The sequence below is a fragment of the Bombina bombina genome, chromosome 2 (assembly GCF_027579735.1).
Source record: "Bombina bombina isolate aBomBom1 chromosome 2, aBomBom1.pri, whole genome shotgun sequence".
NCBI classification, from domain to species: domain Eukaryota; kingdom Metazoa; phylum Chordata; class Amphibia; order Anura; family Bombinatoridae; genus Bombina; species Bombina bombina.
Window position 1 is genome coordinate 942536351 of NC_069500.1, and position 19670 is coordinate 942556020.

The window sequence follows — 19670 nt, forward strand, 5'->3', positions numbered from 1 at the left end:
TAGGCTGGAACGCAAGCATTTTAGCCTCACCGCACAACTTGTAATACCGGTGCTATGGAAAGCCCACGAAAAAAGGTCATTTTTTTGAGTGCGGGATCGACGTTGCATTACAGGGTAAAATGCTTGCGGTATAGCTATACCGACAAGACTCGTAATGGCTGAATTGCGTTTTTTACTCTGAAATGGCCATTTTTTCAGCGTTAAAACCGGATGGCAAAACTCGTAATCTAGGTGATTGTCTATTGCAGACATGATGAATACATGGGAGTAACTTCTATTTTAATGGGAAACATTGCCGTGGGTTTCTAATATTCAAAGCACTGTCCTCCATCATATCTATCCCTTTTCAGCCATATCAGTTTTCACTGGCGATATTTCCCAGTGTGACAAATCTAGTGAGTGTACAGTGAAACTGAATATATATATATATATATATATGCATAATTTGAAGTGTTACTAAACAGAAAACTTAGTTTATTTATATAGAATATATCAACAGACAGACAGACTGCGAGTCTGGCAAAACCAAACAGGCAATAGCTTGTCGGTCTGTCAATGTTTTGAATATTGGGGCCTCTCTCTACTAGTCTGTTAGCCCTGACCGAGTAAGAAATTATAGTGGACAAGTAAGAAATTGGAAATTTTTCCTTTATTTAACATTGAGACATCGAGTGAACGAGTACATTTTTTCCCTTTCTCGGGGCTAGTAACTTTTCTCCCTTGATGACTAAACCATAGTTTTTCCACCCCGTATATACGTTTGTATGTATGTGTGTGTGTGTGTGTGTGTATATATATATATGTATATGTGTGTGTGTGTATGTATATATATATATTATTATTTATTTTATTATTTTTTTCTTATATATTTTTTCAAAAAAATTATATACAATATTTCAGTAGTAAAATATTGCAAATCTGTCCACCTCACTTTTACTTTATCTGTTATACTATTCTGTGTTACAGGCAAACAGGAAGGCCAACTACATAGTTCCTGTTGAAATGTTCTGTGTTGAGCAAATTTGCCCATTAATTATTATTCCCGCAGATGTTTCCAACTGGCGTTTATGGCAGTCTGAACCTGTGAGTAAAGAAATTAAATGTACACAGATATCAAAAAGCAGTTATGTGAAAAAGTTAAATGTCATGTTTATTAGTTTCAAAGCCACAGTTATGTAGACACTACGTGAAATAAGTTTGCTTGCTTGATCCTATGAAATTTAATAATACAGCCCTGGAGATTGTAACAACAGCAAAACAAGGACAAATACTCCATATTATTTTATTTGTGTTGTGCACCTTTCTATTACCCTTGACCCTTGTGTTAGCAAACCCTCCCAAAATCTGTAGAGCAGTTTTAATAAAAGCGCCATTCAAACAGAAATGTTATTAAAGGGACATAAAAACACTAATTGCATTTTAGAAACATTGGGCTCCATTTATAAATAGCAGATGCTGCTTCGAATGCCCATCATTTCAGGATCGCCTCAAACGGATGTTAAGAAGCAGCGGTAATAAGACCGCTGTTCCTTAACCTGTACGCCACCTTTTAGGTGGCAGATTGAAATCATCCTGATCTGATAAAATCAGGATGATTGATAGCCCCTGCTAGCGGCCGATTGGCTGCCAGTGAACAGGGGGTGGCATTGCACAAGGATTTCACTAGAAATGTTTGTGCAATCTTAAATGCGGCTAGCGTTTGCTGTCCGCATTTAACGATGTAGAGCAGACATAATTCGCTATAGCAAATCATGTCCACTCGACATATGATAAATCTACCCCCTAGTATTTAGGTTATTCTCCAACTCTCTCTAATCATGGGTGCCACCACGTTGAAATCTACCTTACATTGCACTCCACTCTTGACATGATCGCACGTATTCAGCAACTCTCCCTGACGTATCTGCAGTGTAACCTAGATTTTAAAATGGCAGCACCCATAACAAGAGGGAGGTGCGTGAAATGTATTTAGTGTTTAGTATCCCTTTTAAGCACTGAGAGATTTGAGACCAGAATATCAATGTATTTTCAAATATTATGCGGTAATGTTACAATTAAACCATTCATTACCACTATGCCATCTTTCTGTCCACCTTCAAGAGCAATATCATTAAAAGTTCTTTTCTATTAAACTATCCATATTTTAGATGAACAAATGTGACATATATTTAATATGATATCTGATTCCTGTAAAGGTATTTGACAGCAAGATTTAAAGTGTGGCACGTAACAAAATGGGAGTAATAGTTTGGTTTAGTAGGATTTTAAGGGACATAAATACCAACATTAAACTTTCATGGTTCAGATAGAGCATGCAAGGGGACATTCTAGTTATATTGCATAACCTAATTAGTCCGTAGTCCAGGATTGAACAAATAATTCTTCATTTGGCATCCATTTCTAGTTTTGCATGGTTTGAAAGTAAATATAAATTGAAAGATTAATTATGCATTCCACATAAAATAACATTATATATATATATATATATATATCAATGAAAAAGAGTGTACATACAACCAATATATATTTCAGAACTTCAGAACATGTACACTTTGTATATTTATAAATACTTAGAAAATATTTTACTTTGAGTAGAACATTGGAATGTGAAATATTTACAGTAAATACACGGTATAACACTATTAAATATGAATATTTCATAAATATACTTTTTCATGTTTTCATCTACTTATCTGCAAAGGGCTGTGATGTGATGCACTTATATATATACAGGCAGTCCCCGGGTTACGTACAAGATAGGGACTTTAGGTTTGTTCTTAAGTTGAATTTGTATGTAAGTTGGAACAGGCAATTTTTTTAGGTGAAACTCTAGCCAAACATTTTTTTTTGTTTTGGATAGAATACGATAAAGTTTGTTTTGCTATCTGTGCCCCTGTTCAGAAAATTTCACATCACTTTCTGTCCTTGTGACAATTGGATTTTCAGTATTTTGGATTATCCTGGAAAGAAGGATTGTCGATAAAGCTCTATTTTCTCTGTATGTAAGTACGAGTTGTACTTAAGTCGGATGTCTGTAACCCGAGGACTGCCTGTATATATATATGTGTCTATATGTGTGTACATATGTATTTATGTGTTTATATGTGTATACTGTATATGTCTCTAAATACATATATGCACATATAAATACATGAATACTTCTGTAAACACATATAAACATATAGAAAGACAAAAACAAGAGAAGTGCAGACACCGGATCTCTGTGCAGCGTTAAAAACACCTTTAATCAGGCCCCTAACACAAGGCTGAAACTCACTAGAACAAAGATAAAAATGTGCATTCAGATACACAAAGTATCATCATGACATAGGGTATTTGTCTTGCATCAAAGTTTCTGTAGCGTGGTTCCATTTTACCCAATAAGTTAGCTTTATTACCCCTCTTTAATGAGTAATGCCTTTCCTAATTCCTATAAATTTGACTATTTTCTTAGGATTCTTATTATGGACACTTTCAAAATGTCTAGCGGACACGATTCACTGTAGCATACACTGTCAGCATTTAACATTGCACAAGCATTTCTGGTGAAATGCTTGTGCAGTGCCGCCCCCTGCTCACTGGCGGACAATTGGCCGATAGCAGGGGACATCAATCATCCCATCAAGCATCCGCTGCTTAATAAATGGAGCCCATAATATTTATCAAAGCCTTTTTTAATATTATTTACATGTTCTATAAATCTTGCGGACAAGTTTCTAGAGGTGCGGCCCATGTATTGCAATTTACAAGAACATTCTAATAAATAAATTACATTACTAGATTTACATGCTCTTTCTTGTTCTTTTTTTAATACTCTTTACTATTAAAACATTTACATCCCGCACTTATAAAAACTTTTAAGTTCATTGTTTAACAAAGTAATTTTAGATTAATCTATCAAAAAACTCTTAATTAATTAAAATTAATTAATTTATCTTTTATATTAGGAGTTTTTTTTTAAAGATCATTATAAAAATAATGAGCTAATTTGAAAATGTTAACTACTCTTTAGAAAGGCAGTTTTACCTGCTGAAACACTTAAGGCACTTTTTATTAAAGCTGTATTTTTGAGCTGTATGTTTGATTTTAAAGATCAGTTAAAATATATTTGAACTTTTATATAGTTCTGAGTTGCTGAGAATGAACAAATCTGGGAGCAGCTTGTTGCTGTGATGAAATAATAAACACTTTTTGGATCTACACTCACTGACCACTTTATTAGTTACACCTTGCTAGTACCGGCTTGGACCCCCTTTTGCCTTCAGAATTGCCTTAATTCATTGTGGCATAGATTCAACAAGGTGTTGGAAACATTCCGCAGACATTTTGGTCCATATTGACATGACAGCATCACACAGTTGCTACAGATTTGTCTCATCAATGATGTGAATGTCCCATTCCACTACATCCCAAAGGTGCTCTATTGGATTTAGATCTGGTGACTGTGGAGGCCATTGGAGTACAGTGAACTCATTGTCATGTTTCAGAAACCAGTTTGAGATGATTTGAGCTTTGTGACATGGTGCATTATCCTGCTGGAAGTAGCCATCAGAAGATGGGTGCACTGTAGTCATAAAAGAATGGACATGGTCAGCAACAATACTCAGGTAGGCCATGGTGTTACTAAGGGGCCCAAAGTGTGCCAAGAAAATATCCCCACACCATTAAACTAGCACCAGCCTGAACCGTTGATACAAGGCAGGATAGATCCATGGTTTCATGTTGTTTACACCAAATTCTGACCCTACCATCTAAATGTTGCAGCTGAAATCGAGACTCATCAGACCAGGCAACATTTTTCCAATCTTCTATAGTCTAATTTTGGAGAGCCTGTGCGAATTGTAGCCTCAGTTTCCTGTTCTTAGCTGACAGAAGTGGCACCCGGTGTGGTCTTCTGCTGCTGTAGCCCATTTGCTTCAAGGTTCGACGTGTTGTGCATCGTATGCAGATGGTATTCTGCATACTTTGGTTGTAACAAGAGTTTATTTGAGTTACTGTTGCCTTTCTATCATCTTGAACCAGTCTCCTCTGACCTCTGATATCAACAAGGCATTTTGGTCCACACAACTGCCGCTCACTGGATATTTTCTCTTTTTCGGACCATTCTCTGTAAACCCTGTGCGTGAAAATCTCAGTAGATCAGCAGTTTTTTTAAATACTCAGACTACCCCGTCTGGCACCATCAACCAAGCCACGTTCAAAGTCACTTAAATCCCATTTCTTTCCCATACTGATGCTCGGTTTGAACTTTAGCAAGTCGTCTTCGCCACGTCTAGATGCCTAAATGCATTAAGTTGCTGCCATGTGATTGACTGATTAGCAATTTGTGTTACCAAGCAAATAACAGGTGTACCTAATAAAGTGGCTGGTGAGTGTATATTTCCTCTTCCTCTGTATTTTCCATTTATTGGTGAATTGTGCTAGAGGGTACTACACTATATTGTGATTCATTTCCTTTCAAGATTTTCATCATAAGTTGCAGCGTAAATGTTGAATTGCCGCCGTCGGAAATTGTAAGACATTGGGTTAGATTATAAGTGGAGCACAAAATATCACTTTCGCGAAAGCTATATTTGCATTCAAATTCGTAATACCAGCGCACGCAAATGTGAACTGGTATTACAAATTAGGTGCAATGCAAACTCGAACTCACGTTCGCATTACACGGAAGCATTTTGTTCACAAGAGAGCGCTTCCATAGGCTCCAATGGGAACCTCATTCTCATGCTGTGAGGCACAGCTGAGAACCTAGCACAGCAAAGGGGGTAAGTATAAACACATATTAACACATAAATATATATGTATATAAGCATATACATATATATTTACTGGGAAGACATAGTCCCCATAGACCGCAATGTAAAGTCACACCCACCAACTTTAACCCATTATTACTGCTTCTTGCAGTTATATTTAAAAAAAAAAAAAAAAAAAACACCACTGTATTTTAGGAGCAATTGGGGGACATTTAGAAAATGAACCAGAGATCTGATCTCTGGTTATTCCACAAGCTCACGGTAGCAATAACCAGCCACTTGTAATGGCTGGTTATTTATCTCACGCCCGTAAACGGGTGAATTAACCCATTAAGGGCACACGATAAATTAGCGCTCCACTTGTAATCCAGCCCATTGTTTTTGGTTGGTGAGATCCAGTCATTGATTATACTTTTATTATTTCATGTTGATGGGACTTAAAGGAATGGAATTGAAAGGTCAAATTTGAAATGTTCATAAAATACTTCTAGAAAAAGTTATTACTGTTTCAGTGGCATACGCACATATGCTACGTGTGGTTATATGAGCATGATTCACACCATGACTGCTGCGCATGTGTATTGTATCAGTGAAGACTTAGTTTGTGTCATACAAGCCACTGCTAACTCTCTGAGAAGGTCCCCTGTTTGAATACTGGTGCACAGGACACAAACCGTAATAACCTTTACTAGAAGCATTTTTTTGCTAATGGAAGTATATTGCAAAAATGCTTCTATGTCAAATGTAAAACCACCCTTGCATATTTCAGTTTTGACCTTTCTATCCCTCTAAGAGGCAAATCTAGTATTCAAACTGGTTTTCACTTTTTGAAGTCTCCACCCTTTCGTTAGTGATTATAGGTGAGAGACAGGTGACACTCAATGTCAACAATAGCATCTCACTTTACCAACCACTTCAATCTTAAAGGGACACTGAATCCCAAAAAATTTTTTCCGGGATTCAGATAGAACATGAAATTTTAAGCAACTTTCTAATTTACTCCTATTATCAAATTTTCTTTATTCTCTTTATATCTTTATTTGAGATGCAAGAATGTAAGTTTAGATGCCGGCCCATTTTTGGTGAACAACCTGGGTTGTCCTTGCTAATTGGTGGATAAATTCATCCACCAATAAAAACATGCTCTCCAGAGTTCTGAACCCAAAAAAAAAAGCTTAGATGCCTTCTTTTTCAAATAAAGATAGCAAGAGAACGAAGAAAAATTGATAATAGGAGTCAATTAGAAAGTTGCTTAAAATTGCATGCTCTATCTGAATCACAAAAGAAAAAAATTGGGTTCAGTGTCCCTTTAATAAAGCTCACCCCACTGTTTGCTTTTTTTTCCCCATTTTTTTTAATTAAATGCAAATAACTGAAATGACTGAATACATATGCTCACTTCTTACAGTTTTCTAGATTTGAAATAAGGTGGAAAAATATTCTATTGCTGTTAGTCAAATGTCTTCAATACATTATCATCTCCATGTATACAGGAGCCTGATGAAAATGCATTCCCAGCTATATTTTGTCGTTTTCCATTTATCTTCAACTTTGACACCAAGATTCAAGCTTTGCACTTTGACATACTCAGCAAAAAGACGGTAGGTGTTAGTGGAATTTTGTATTGTATTGCTTATTATAACTTGTTTAACATTAATAATATGTGATTGTTTACAGCTAATGTGGAAATGGAATAGCCACTTATCAATTCTTGAAGAAAAGACACGTTGTACTTTATCATATAAGATCTCAACTGCATGTTGGTTTATTTGTGGTGTAGAAAGTGGTGCAGTTGAGAGCATAATGTAGACACCAATCACCATTGGTTCCCTGCTGCTATACTTGTGTCTCCCAAATGGGACTTTACCTATGTCTAACACCTTTCATGATTCAGATAGAGCGTACAATTTTAAACAACTTTCCAATTTACTTCTATTATCAACTTTTCTTAGTTTTCTTGGTATTCTTTGTTAGAAAGCAGGAAAGTAATCTTTTTCATCTCATGTAGTGTTCCAGATGTGTACGCTACCTATTTAAGTAACTCTTCAACAATGAATATGATGAGAACGAAGCAAATTGGACATATTTTTAAAATTGTATGCTCTATCTTAACCATGAAAGAAAAACTTGTTTTATTTCTCTTTAAAGGGACATAATACTCATATGCTAAATCACTTGAAACTGATGCAGTATAACTGTAAAAAGCTGACAGGAAAATATCACCTGAGCATCTCTATGTAAAAAAGGAAGATATTTTACCTCACAATTTCCTCAGCTCAGCAGAGTCAGTTCTGTGTAAAAAGTTATACTCAGCTGCTCCCAGCTGCAGGTAAAAAATTTAAAAAAAATGAAGAAATGAACAGCAGCCAATCAGCATCAGCAGTGCTGAGGTCATGAACTCTTACTGTGATCTCATGAGATTTGACTTAACTCTCATGAGATTTCATAGTAAGCTTCCTTTACCTGATTGGTGAAATAATATGAGAGTGCACGATGCTAGTCCCTTCAGATGTCCCAGGACAGACACACTAAAATGCTGCTTAGAAATCCTTTACAATGGGAGGTGGCTACTGAGGAACTTTTGAGGTAAAATATCTTTCTTTTTTACATAGAGATGTTCAGGTGATATTTTCTAATCAGCTTTTTACAGCTATGCTGCATCACTTTCAAGTGTTTAAACATTTGGGTATTATGGCCCTTTAAATACATAGTAAGATGGGTTCTGTAATGCAAAAATGTAATTCTCTAACAATTTAGAACATGTATTTTAGCAGTAGAATGCCCTTTGAAATTTTCACCATTTTTTGTTATTCACCATGATGTGCCTCATTTTTGAAAGAGGGCTTTCTTATCTTTTGCTTTAATGATCTATTTTTTTTATTCAGTTTATTTCACTGTTCTCCTTTCATTACTGAAAACTAGGTGTATAATGAGTTAATTTAGTTGCATTGTTTTTATTGACCATGTGCTATCTAGAAGGCCAAGCAATCTCTCATTTGAAAGAGGAGTTTTACTTTTTTAAGTAATAGTGTCATTGGTGTATGACTTTATATTTGGTAAGTAAGAGGCACAGTTTCAAACCCTCCCACACTCATTTATTACTCTAAATCATGGATAGTAAACTACCATATTAACTGTGATAATGTTACAAATAGAGGGTCAAGTGAATATGAGTTCAGGATAATATTCCAGAAATATGCTGAAGCTATCCAGGAGCTTTTGTCGCCCCCAGACATACACATATTATTATTGTCTATTTATGTAGTGTCCACATATTACGCAGTGCTGTAATATTAAAGGGACAGTCAAGTCCAAAAAAAACTTTCATTTTTCAAATAGGGCATGTAATTTTATACAACTTTCCAATTTACTTTTATCAACAATGTTGCTTTGTTCTCTTGGTATTCTAGTTGAAAACAAACCTAGGAAGGCACATATGATCATTTCTAAGCCCTTGAAGACTGCCTCTATTTTATTTACTTTTCACAGCAGGGGAGAGCAAGCTCATGTAGGCCATATAGATAGCATTGTGATCACGCTTGTGGCTAGTGGCTGACACTGCACTAATTGGCTAAAATGCAAGTCAATAGATAATAACTAAAAGTCATGTGATTAGGGGCGGTCAGAAGATGCTTAGATACAAGTTAGTCACAGAAGTAAAAAGTGTATTAATATAACAGTGTTTGTTTTGCAAAACTGCGGAATGGGTAATAAAGGGATTATCTATCTTTTTAAACAACAAAAAATCTGGTGTTGACTGTCCCTTTAAGTGTACAGTGGTGGGGTACAATATCCAGTAGACAATACATAAATCATAAGAGTGGAGAGCCCTTCCCTTGAGTCACTGTAAGCTGTAAAACAACTTAACGTGATCAATAGGACAAGTGGACTCGTGAGCTTACATTTTACACGTACACACAAATACATACATATACACAGCACACATACATACACACAAACGCATACATACACTCATAAATACATACATACAAACAAACAGACAAACACATACATACAGTACATACATAAATACATACATGCACACAAACACATACATACATGCATACAGACACACATAAATACATACATGCATACATACGCACAAACACATACATGCATATGTACACACATAAATACATACATACACACAAATACATACATACACATAAACACAAACATGCATAGAGAAACACATAAATACATACATGCATACATACGCACAAACACATACATGCATATGTACACACATAAATACATACATACACACAAATACATACATACACATAAACACAAACATGCATACAGAAACACATAAATACATACATGCATACATACACATATAAATACATACATACACACAAACAAACACATACATGCATACGTACGTACACATATAAATACATACATACACACAAATACATACATACACACAAATACATACATACACATAAACACAAACATGCATACAGAAACACATATATACATACATGCATACATACACATATAAATACATACATACACACAAACACATACATGCATATGTACACACATAAATACATACATACACACAAATACATACAGAAACACATAAATACATACATGCATACACATATAAATACATACATACATACACATAAACACAAACATGCATACAGAAACACATAAATACATGCATACATACACACATAAAAACATACATACACACAAACACATACATGCATATGTACACACATAAATACATACACAAACATACAGGAATTATGAAAAATTATGAGCACATTTTTACCCCATGAGACATGATTCTAAAATGTAATTTGCAATTTTTATATTAATTAATTTTAACATCATACATTGTAGCTCTTGGTGCAGCTCTCATAAATTGTATGAACAGACATTAAACTGTTTTTCGCTATCTATGTTTAAAATGCTGGAAACAACTTAACTTAAAAAGAATGGTTATTACTAACCACTCTATTGTCTCTCCGCCAGTGCCTAGGTCTCTCTTGAGTCATTCTCTTATTTTAACCCTTTACCAGTGTTAATTTCGTCGACTAAAATGACTATAAAACTAAAGAAATTCTGATGACTAAAATACGACTAAAACTAAAATGACATTTTAGTCAAAAGACTATGACTAAAACTAAATCAAAATGACATTTTAGTCAAAAGACTGCGACTAAAACTAAATCAAAATGTGCTGACAAAAACATTTTATGCAAGTTGTTATAATCAATCCATATCCGATTACTGCTCTTTTGTAAAAATTTACGAAACTTAATTTTATTAAAATTTAAGATAGACATGTTATATACCACAACAGTTAAATCTGTTAAATCTCTATTGCATGTTCAAACCTTAATACCATAAATAAAAACAGGTTAATAAACCTTTACTCCAGGAGTATATAATGAGTTGGGAAGTTCTAGAGCAGTGCTAATATCGTTGCCAAAACTTTTTCGAATCTGTGAACAATCAATTGATTCTTCCTATAGAAATAAGCATAACCCACGAGTATGGGTTTAAGTTATGCTGTGCCTGTGCTAGCTGCAGAAACTTTTTGTTGTGTTGAGTTTCTTGATACTTGTTTTAATTATTAACAGAGAACTGTTAAAGTTTTTATACTGGGCAATATGTGCAATACAGCCAATACAGTTTGTTTTTTTTATATTTTAAAGTTGCACTTCTGTTTGTTTATGAAACTTGGTTTTATTTAATTTAAAGTTTAATAAAGATGTTATATATCACAACGGCTAAATCTGTGTCTGTATTGCATGTTTAAACCTTAATACCATAAATATTAACAGGTGTTATGTTTACTCCTGGAGTATGTAATCAGTTTGCAAATGATAGAGAAATGCTTAAATAACGCATTGCACTTTAACTACACCCCTTAGATTTTAGTCGACTAAAATCTACTGAAAATTCAGTCGACTAAAACTAGACTAAAACTAAGACTGAATTGAAATTTGCCGTCAAAATTAACACTGCCCTTTACTTGTGCCAGATGGTGAGAGCCACTTTTTCACTCCTTAAAGCAACATAAACCCTAATCTTTCTTTTGTGATTCAGATAGAGCATGACATTTTAAACAACTTTCTAATTTACTTCTATTATCAAATTGTCTTAGTTTTCTTGGTATCATGTGTTGAAAAGCAGACGTGAGCTAAGGAGCGTGCATGTGTCTGAAGCACTGTATTGCAGCAGTTATGCAAGAATGTTATCCATTTGCAAGAGTACTAGATGGCAGCACAATTTCCTGTAGTGCTGCTCTTCAACAAAGCATACCATGGGAACAAAGCAAATTGGACAATAGAAATCAATTGGAAACTTTTTTTAAATTGTATGCTTTGTCTGAATCACAAAATAACAATCCCTTTAAAAATTGTTTAATATTTTTTATTTCTACAAAGGAATGACTATTGCTTTTTTATTTATTCAGAATGCTCAAGTTAAGGCCCAACAGGAGATACTGGCAAACAGATTGCAAGGAAGCAGTGAACTTCCCAAACTTCCTTACTTTCTACTCAAAGTTAGACGCAACCATCTAATGGAGGATACCATACGGAAACTGAGCATTGTGGAAGACTGTGATCTTAAGAAAGAATTACTGGTAGAGTATCAAAGGAACAACCAAAATTGTATTAAAGGGACAGTTCACCCAAAAACTTTCTCTCCTTTAAATTATTCCCAATGATCCTTTTTACCTGCTAGAGTGTATTAAATTGGTTGCAAGTGGCTCCTTTACTCCTATTTCAGCATTTGAAATAGCTGATTTAGCTTGTGGTCTCCCAACCTATACTGAAAGTTTTGATACTGGAGTATACGCTATTGACAAGCTTAAGTAAACACAGCCAGCAGAAGAGATTACACTCTCAGTGGGATGTAGTATAGTAAAGTAATAAAATGATAATTGTCCATTGTTCTCTCTATGTATTGAGCTTTAGTTTTCCAGACAATTATAAGATAAGGAAGCAAGTCTGTGTACACAAAGTTATAACATAATGAGATCTGATAATACCTTATGTTCAACCCCTTGTAATAAGCTGTGGTTTCAAAGCACAAAACCAGCTACTTCATATATACAAATAAACCCGAAAATGCAATTTCTCAAATATTTTATACTCTGCAGGTGGTATAACAAGTCATTTAAAATACATGAATGGAAAAACAATTTTACAGTGTACTGTCCCTTTAACTTTTTATTGAAGTGAAGTTGTGGATTATTAAATGTAAGAAAACAGGTAACTTTAAAATGAACAGTTGCAGCAGTGATTGCATGCGCTTCAATGCAAAGCTTGAAATTCGTTTTATTGGTTGTTTTAGAAAAAAGGATGAATCTTAGCTATAATTAATAGCTGCATGACAGGAAAAAATGACAATTAAAAAATACATTTAATATCATAGCCATGAGACCCAAATGCCACTAATGATTTGTACTTTACACAATAGAATAAAGCCTACCAAAACACAGAAGATATAATATTCACCATCTAGAGAACTCTTCTTCTACATTAAAATTGTCTGAACAGATAACCTCTATATGGCAGCAGTGTTTGCAACAATGTTTGTCACAATGCACGCTCCCAAGCCTACCTCATTATATTTTCATGGAAAATAGCTACGTAAGGTTTTTTTTGTTTTGTTTTGTTTTCATGCAATGCTTTGTATCTTAAAGGGATATGAAACCTAAAATTTTTCTTTCATGATTTAGATATAACATGCAATTTTAAACAACTTTCTAATTTACTTCTATTGTTAATTTTTCAGCGTTCTCTTGGCATCTTTTGTTGAAAAGCAGGGGCGTATGCTTAAAGGGACACTGAACCCAATTTTTTACTTTCATGATTCAGATAGAGCACAAACTTTTAAGCAATTTTCTTATTTACTCCTATTATCAATTTGTCTTCGTTCTCTTGCTATCTTTATTTTAAAAGCAGGAATGTAAATCTTAGCAGCCAGCCCATTTTAGGTTCAGCACCATGAACAGCGCTTGCTTATTGGAGGCTTACATTTACCCACCAATAAGCAAGCATAACCCAGGTTCTCAACCAAAAATGGGCCGACTCCTATGCATCACATTTCTGCTTTTTAAATAAAGACAGCAAGAGAACGAAGAAAAATTGATAATAGGAGTAAATTAGAAAGTTGCTTACAATTGCAGGCTCTATCTGAATCAGGAAAGAACAAATTTGGGTTTAGTGTCCCTTTAAGAGATGGATAAAATTCTTGCAAGTGTACTAGATAGCAGCACTATTTCCTGCCATGCAGTGCTCCAGATGCCTACCTAGGAATCTCTTCAATAAAGATTATCATGGGAAGTAAGCAAAGTTGATATTAGAAGTATATAGGAAACTTTAAAAAAATTGTATGCTTTGTCTGAATCACAAAATAATTTTTTTGGGTTTCATATCCCTTTAATAATGAATCATGTATTGCGCCACTTGTAATATAGTGTTTTCCTTCTATTGGCAGTGAGAGTCCACAAGAATATTCATAACCTGGCCACCAGGAGGAGGCAAATACACCCCAAACAAAGCTATAAATATTCCTCCCACTTCCCCTACTCTTCCAGTAGTGATTTGTCTTGTATCATGGAGGTAGGCCGAGAGAGGTGCTTTGTAAAAGATTAAAAAAATAATAAGAAATTAAGTTTAACATGGATTGGCTCTCATTGGGAGCCGGGGATGATATAGCGATATAAATTTCAATGGAGAATTGATATATTTAATACTTGTCAATGCTGGGACTACCACTCATCTTTCCAGTTTCTTAATCCCCTGTCTGATAACGATGTGAGACTCACTCTAAAATACAGACATCATGGGTAAGTTTTCCCCTCTCTCATGGCAACTTGTCTAATAGAGAGCACATTTAAATCCCCTTTTTATCAGGCGGTGACCTGGCATAAGCAGACCGATATACCCGGTATCAAGCCAGACTTCATTAAACATTTATGCGGCTGAGAGGGGAACGCTTCATGCACCCCGTTATTCAGGACACAGACAAGTGTTTTAGTCCTAGTGAGGGACTCCTTAACACTCAGACATGTGTCATGCAGGAGTGTAGGTGATACAACCGCACTAAGAATTTGATACTGGTGCTTCGGTCATTCAATACATTTTGTGAGCTTGATCACTACTACAGTCCACAGGCCTTTTGTTGATACAGGCCGCAGCAGTGGTCGGAGACACAGTTTCCCATCATAGACATCGCTTTCGCACTATTTCCGCTTCAGCTCCACTGCACAACAGACCTGTGGGAGAGTAGTAGCCGTGCAGCTCAGCCGGATCAGAGGTGGTATAATGCCCTAAAAGGGCTTAAAGGGGACAGTTTATTTGTACATTGGAAGCATCGGGTACTCCGCTGTGAGGCTCATGATTGTTGCCACAATTGTCATTACACACCACGATATTATGGATGACTCTATATTAATAGAGAGTCTGGAGGAATCTTCGTCTGTACATTCTGATAACAACAATAAATGTATGCAATTGTTGCCTAACATACATCCTGACGCCTTATTCAGGAAGCCCAAGCGGACAGCCCGTTGAGGAATTTCCACGTTGCCTGTCTCTAGCAGGCCCTAATGCAGCTTCTCAAGTTTCGGCTGATGCTGACCTCCCTGTCCAACAGCCCATGAATGCGACCACAGTCACCCCAGAAGACTGCGAAAATAGGGTAGGCCTTTCACCTAAAAATCTCATGGCCCGTAAACAGGCTGCTGTGTCTGCTGCACTGAGCGCTATGCCGGTAGCAGGAAAGAGAAAGAGAAAAATTAAACATTGTTCTCCGGTACGTAGCCCTAATGCTGTGGTGGAGGCCACAACTGACATTTATGGGCAACCTTCTGATGACGAACCATTAGTCAGCTCTGAAGGAGAGTCGGAAGAGGACTCTGAGGAGGGTATGATTAGGTTCAAAGTGGAGCAGCTCAGGCTCCTGCTTAAGAGGGTTCTATCTACACTGGGGGTTCCGGGGGCAAAGCTGCCCGAGGTGGACTAAGTTCAAAGACTTGAATCAGTATTTAGACATAGACCTAGGGCCCCAGAGATATTTCCTGTACCCCTATTATAGCAGAGATCATCTTCAAGAAATGGGGTAGACCGTGGTTACTTTTACCCCTTTGGCATCTTTTAAAAGATTGTTTCCTTTAACTACTACTGACGCGGAGGTATGGAATAGTGTTCCTAAAGTTGATGGCGCCATATACACATTGGCCAAGAGCTCTACCATTCCACTTGAAGATAGCACTTCCTTTAAGGATCCACTAGATAGAAAGCTTGAGGGATACCTAAGAAGGGTGTTTCTGCAGACAGGCAACCGGTTTCAACCAGCAGGAGGGAATAGGGCCACCAAATTCTGGTGTGAGGCTTTAGTGGATCTGATTACTGTTGAAACTCCTCCAGGAGCATATACAAGATTGACAAATGCCTTCATCAGGGATGGATTTCTTCAAATTATCCGCATTAATGCTAAGAACTCTAGCTTTGCGTTCTGGCCAGGAGGGTCTTGTGGCTCAAGTCGTGGTTGGAGGATACTGTTTCTAAGTCAAAGCTACTATTTTTGTCCTGCAAGGGCAAGTCCCTGTTCGGTCCGTGTCTGTATTCTATGATAGCTATGGTTACTGGTGGTAGACTCAGTAAATATGCACATCTACCTTACAGATCAGCGCAGAGAGAAGCTCCAGACGGCATGTTGCCTACTTCAGTCCAACGATCATCTTTCGTGGCAAAATGCATGGAAGTGGTAGGTCTTATGGTTGTGGCTTCAGAAGTTATACCGTTTGCTTGCTTTCATCTGAGACCACTACAGTTGTGTATGCTCAGAAAATAGAATGGTGATCAATCAGATCTGTCTAAGTTCATTTACCTGGATGCCCAGGCGAGAGGGAGTCTCACTTGGTGACAGTCTCCAACTCCAGTTCTTCTAGGCATATGTTTCCGTCGCCCCTCTTGGGTGATTATCACCACAGACGGGAGTCTCTCCAGCTGGGGTGTTGTGTGGGGTTCCCTGAGAGCCCAAGGAACTTGGTGTCAGGAGAAAGTGTCTCTTCTGATCAACATTCTCGAGTTAAGAACTATATACAATGCGTTTCTATTGTGTCCCCAGCTGGGTTACGTCCACTATATTCGATTCCCATACCGTGGCCTACATCAACCATCAGGGTGGCACACAGAGCTCGCTGGCGATGCAGGAGGTGTCTCGAATCCTGCTGTACACGGAGAGACATCAATGTCAAATTACAGCTATCCACATCCCAGGTGTGGAGAATTGGGAAGTGGATCTCCTGAGCAGGCACTCAGGGGAGTTGTATTTTAATCAGGAGGTGTTTCTGGAGATCATTCGCAGATGGGGTGCCCCTGAAATAGATCTGATGGCTTCCCGCTTCAATGCAAAAATATGAATCGTGGTCCAGGGATCCTCAGGCAGAGCTAGTGGATGCTCTAGCGGTCTTGTGTAACTTCAACCTAGTGTATCTGCTGCCTTGAGTGGTCGCTCAGCTCAAGCAGGAGGGAATACCAACTATTCTGATAGCCCCTGCGTGGCCACACAGGTCTTGATACGAAGACCTAGTGAACATGTCATCTGCTTCTCCTTGGCGGTTGCCTCTTCGTCAGGACCTGCTAAATCAGGATCAATTCTTTTACCAAAATCTAGATATTCTGAGGCTGACTGCCTGAAGACTTAACAGTTGATTTTTCCTAAGAGAGACTTCTCTGATAGGGTCATTTATACTCTTATCCAGGCTCACAAGCCTGTCACCAGACGCATCTACTACAAGGTCTGAAAGACTTATCTTTACTGGTGTGACCAGCGTCATTTTTCTTGGCGTAGAGTGAGGACTTCCAAATATTTTGTAGTTTCTCCAGGAGGGTCTGGAGAAGGGCCTGTCAGACAGTTCTATTAAGGGTCAGATCTCTGCCCTTTCTGTTCTGTTTCACAAGAAGTTTGCTAGTTTGCCAGATTTTCAGGAGTTTGTTCAGGCTTTGGCCAGAATAAGACCTGTTTTCAAACCCGTTGCTCATCCTTGAAGCCTAAATTTAGTTCTTAAAGTTCTTCAGAGGGCTCTGTTTAAGCCTCTGCATGCCGTTGATATTAAGTTACTCACTTAAAAAGTGGTTTTCTTGTTGGCTATTTCCTCTGCTCGCAGAGTGTCAGAACTTTCGGTTTTAATGTGTGATATTCCATACCTAGTTATCCATTGAGATAAAGCTGTGTTGAGGACACAACTAGGCTTTCTACCTAAGGTAGTCAATACTCGCAACATCAACCAGGACATTGTGGTTCCTTCACTTTGTCCCAATCCGTCATCCTCCAAAGAGAGATTGCTGCATAACTTGGATGTGGTCAGAGCATTGAAGTTCTACCTTCACGCTACTAAGGAGTTCCGTCAATCATCTTCCTTATTCATCCTGTATACTGGTAAGTGCAAGGAGCAGAATGCCTCAGCTGTTACTCTTTCCTTTTGGTTGTGAAGTCTGATTCGCATGGCTTACAAGGAGGCGGGTCAGGAGCCCCCTTCATGAATCACAGCACATTCTACCCGTGCAGTGTCTACTTCTCTGGCCTTCAAGAATTAGGCCTCAGTTGAACAGATTTGCAAGGCTGCAACTTGGTCTTCATTGCACACTTTCACAAAGTTCTATAGATTTGATCTTTTTGCCTCAGCAAAGGCATCCTTTGGGAGAAGGGTTCTACAAGTGGTGGTGCTTATTGATTAGGACTGCCTTCCCTACTTTTCCCTCCTGAACATTTGTAAACTCCACAGCTTGGGTATTGGTTTCCCATAGGTTATGAATGTTCTTGTAGACTCTCACTGCCAATAGAAGGAAAATTGAAATTTATGATTACCTGATAAATTAATTTCCTTCTTGGCAGTGAGAGTCCATGACCCCACCCTAATACAAGATGTGTAGTGGCAGCAGTCGTTGGCACCTCTGAACCACTTGTACCTCTGTTGACTTTTCCTTATCCTCGGCTTGAACTACTGAGAGGGTAGGGGAAGTGAGAGGGATACTTATAGCTTTGTTTGAGATGTATTTGCCTCCTCCTGGTGGCCAGGTTGAGTATTTCCCATAGGTTATGAATGTCCTTGTGGACTCTCACTGCCAATAACGAAATTAATTTATCAGGTAAGCATACATTTTATTTTTTATGTTTGTTTCTCTTTTGCTGTAGGTGGCTTTCCAGGATGAAGAAGATCTTAATGCTACAGCAGTGATAAGAGATTTTTTTCTCTTAGTGATTGAAGCAATGGTTGACCCTGATTATGGAATGTTCTCCTGTCCTGATCCATTTTTACCTATGTGGTTCCGAAGCAATGTAGGTTTTGTAAAAGTGATAGAAAAAAATATTTTAATTTTACTGTTACTATTAAATTATTACTTCAACACTAGAGTAAAAATGTCATTAAAGGGACATGAAACTATTTTTTTTTTCCTCTCAGTATTTATATAGAACATAACATTTTAAACAACTTGCCAATTTAGTTCTATTATCACACTTGTTTCATTCCTTGATATCCTTTGCTGAAGGAGCAGCAATGCACTACTGAGAGCTAGCTGAATACATCTAATCAGCCAATCAGCAGCTAGCTGATTTTTTTTCAACAATGGATACCAATAGGACAAAGTACATTTGAAAATAGAAGTGAATTTAAAATGACGTGATCTATCTGAATCATGCAAGTTTAATTTTTACTTTCCTATCTCTTTAAGCATAGCATTGCATAATAAAAAGTTATTAAAATAACATAAAAGTCGCCCTTACAATAAAGACTAAATTGTCCCAGAAGAAGGCATACAAAATATTTGAGGTGTCAATATATTTTTAGAGAATTCTATGGGGTAGCCAAGGTTGGTTTTTCAACGTCTGATTTGGCAAATGGTAGATAATTGGGCCTTCAATAAATAA

At 37.0% G+C, this 19670-nt stretch overlaps 1 protein-coding gene across 2 annotated transcripts in view; it reads left to right on the forward strand.

Annotated features, from left to right (window-relative positions):
- The window catches only part of LOC128649891 (probable E3 ubiquitin-protein ligase HERC6), a 282469-nt gene that overhangs the window by 146859 nt on the left and 115940 nt on the right, over nucleotides 1-19670 (forward strand). Inside the window, exons 14-17 of one of the 2 annotated variants that reach the window (XM_053703418.1) lie at nucleotides 967-1083; nucleotides 7250-7357; nucleotides 12196-12366; nucleotides 18936-19079. In XM_053703418.1, the coding sequence (XP_053559393.1) occupies nucleotides 967-1083; nucleotides 7250-7357; nucleotides 12196-12366; nucleotides 18936-19079 (540 nt within the window). The remainder of the gene's footprint in view (nucleotides 1-966; nucleotides 1084-7249; nucleotides 7358-12195; nucleotides 12367-18935; nucleotides 19080-19670) is intronic. The other variant, XM_053703419.1, reaches the window with a different exon arrangement.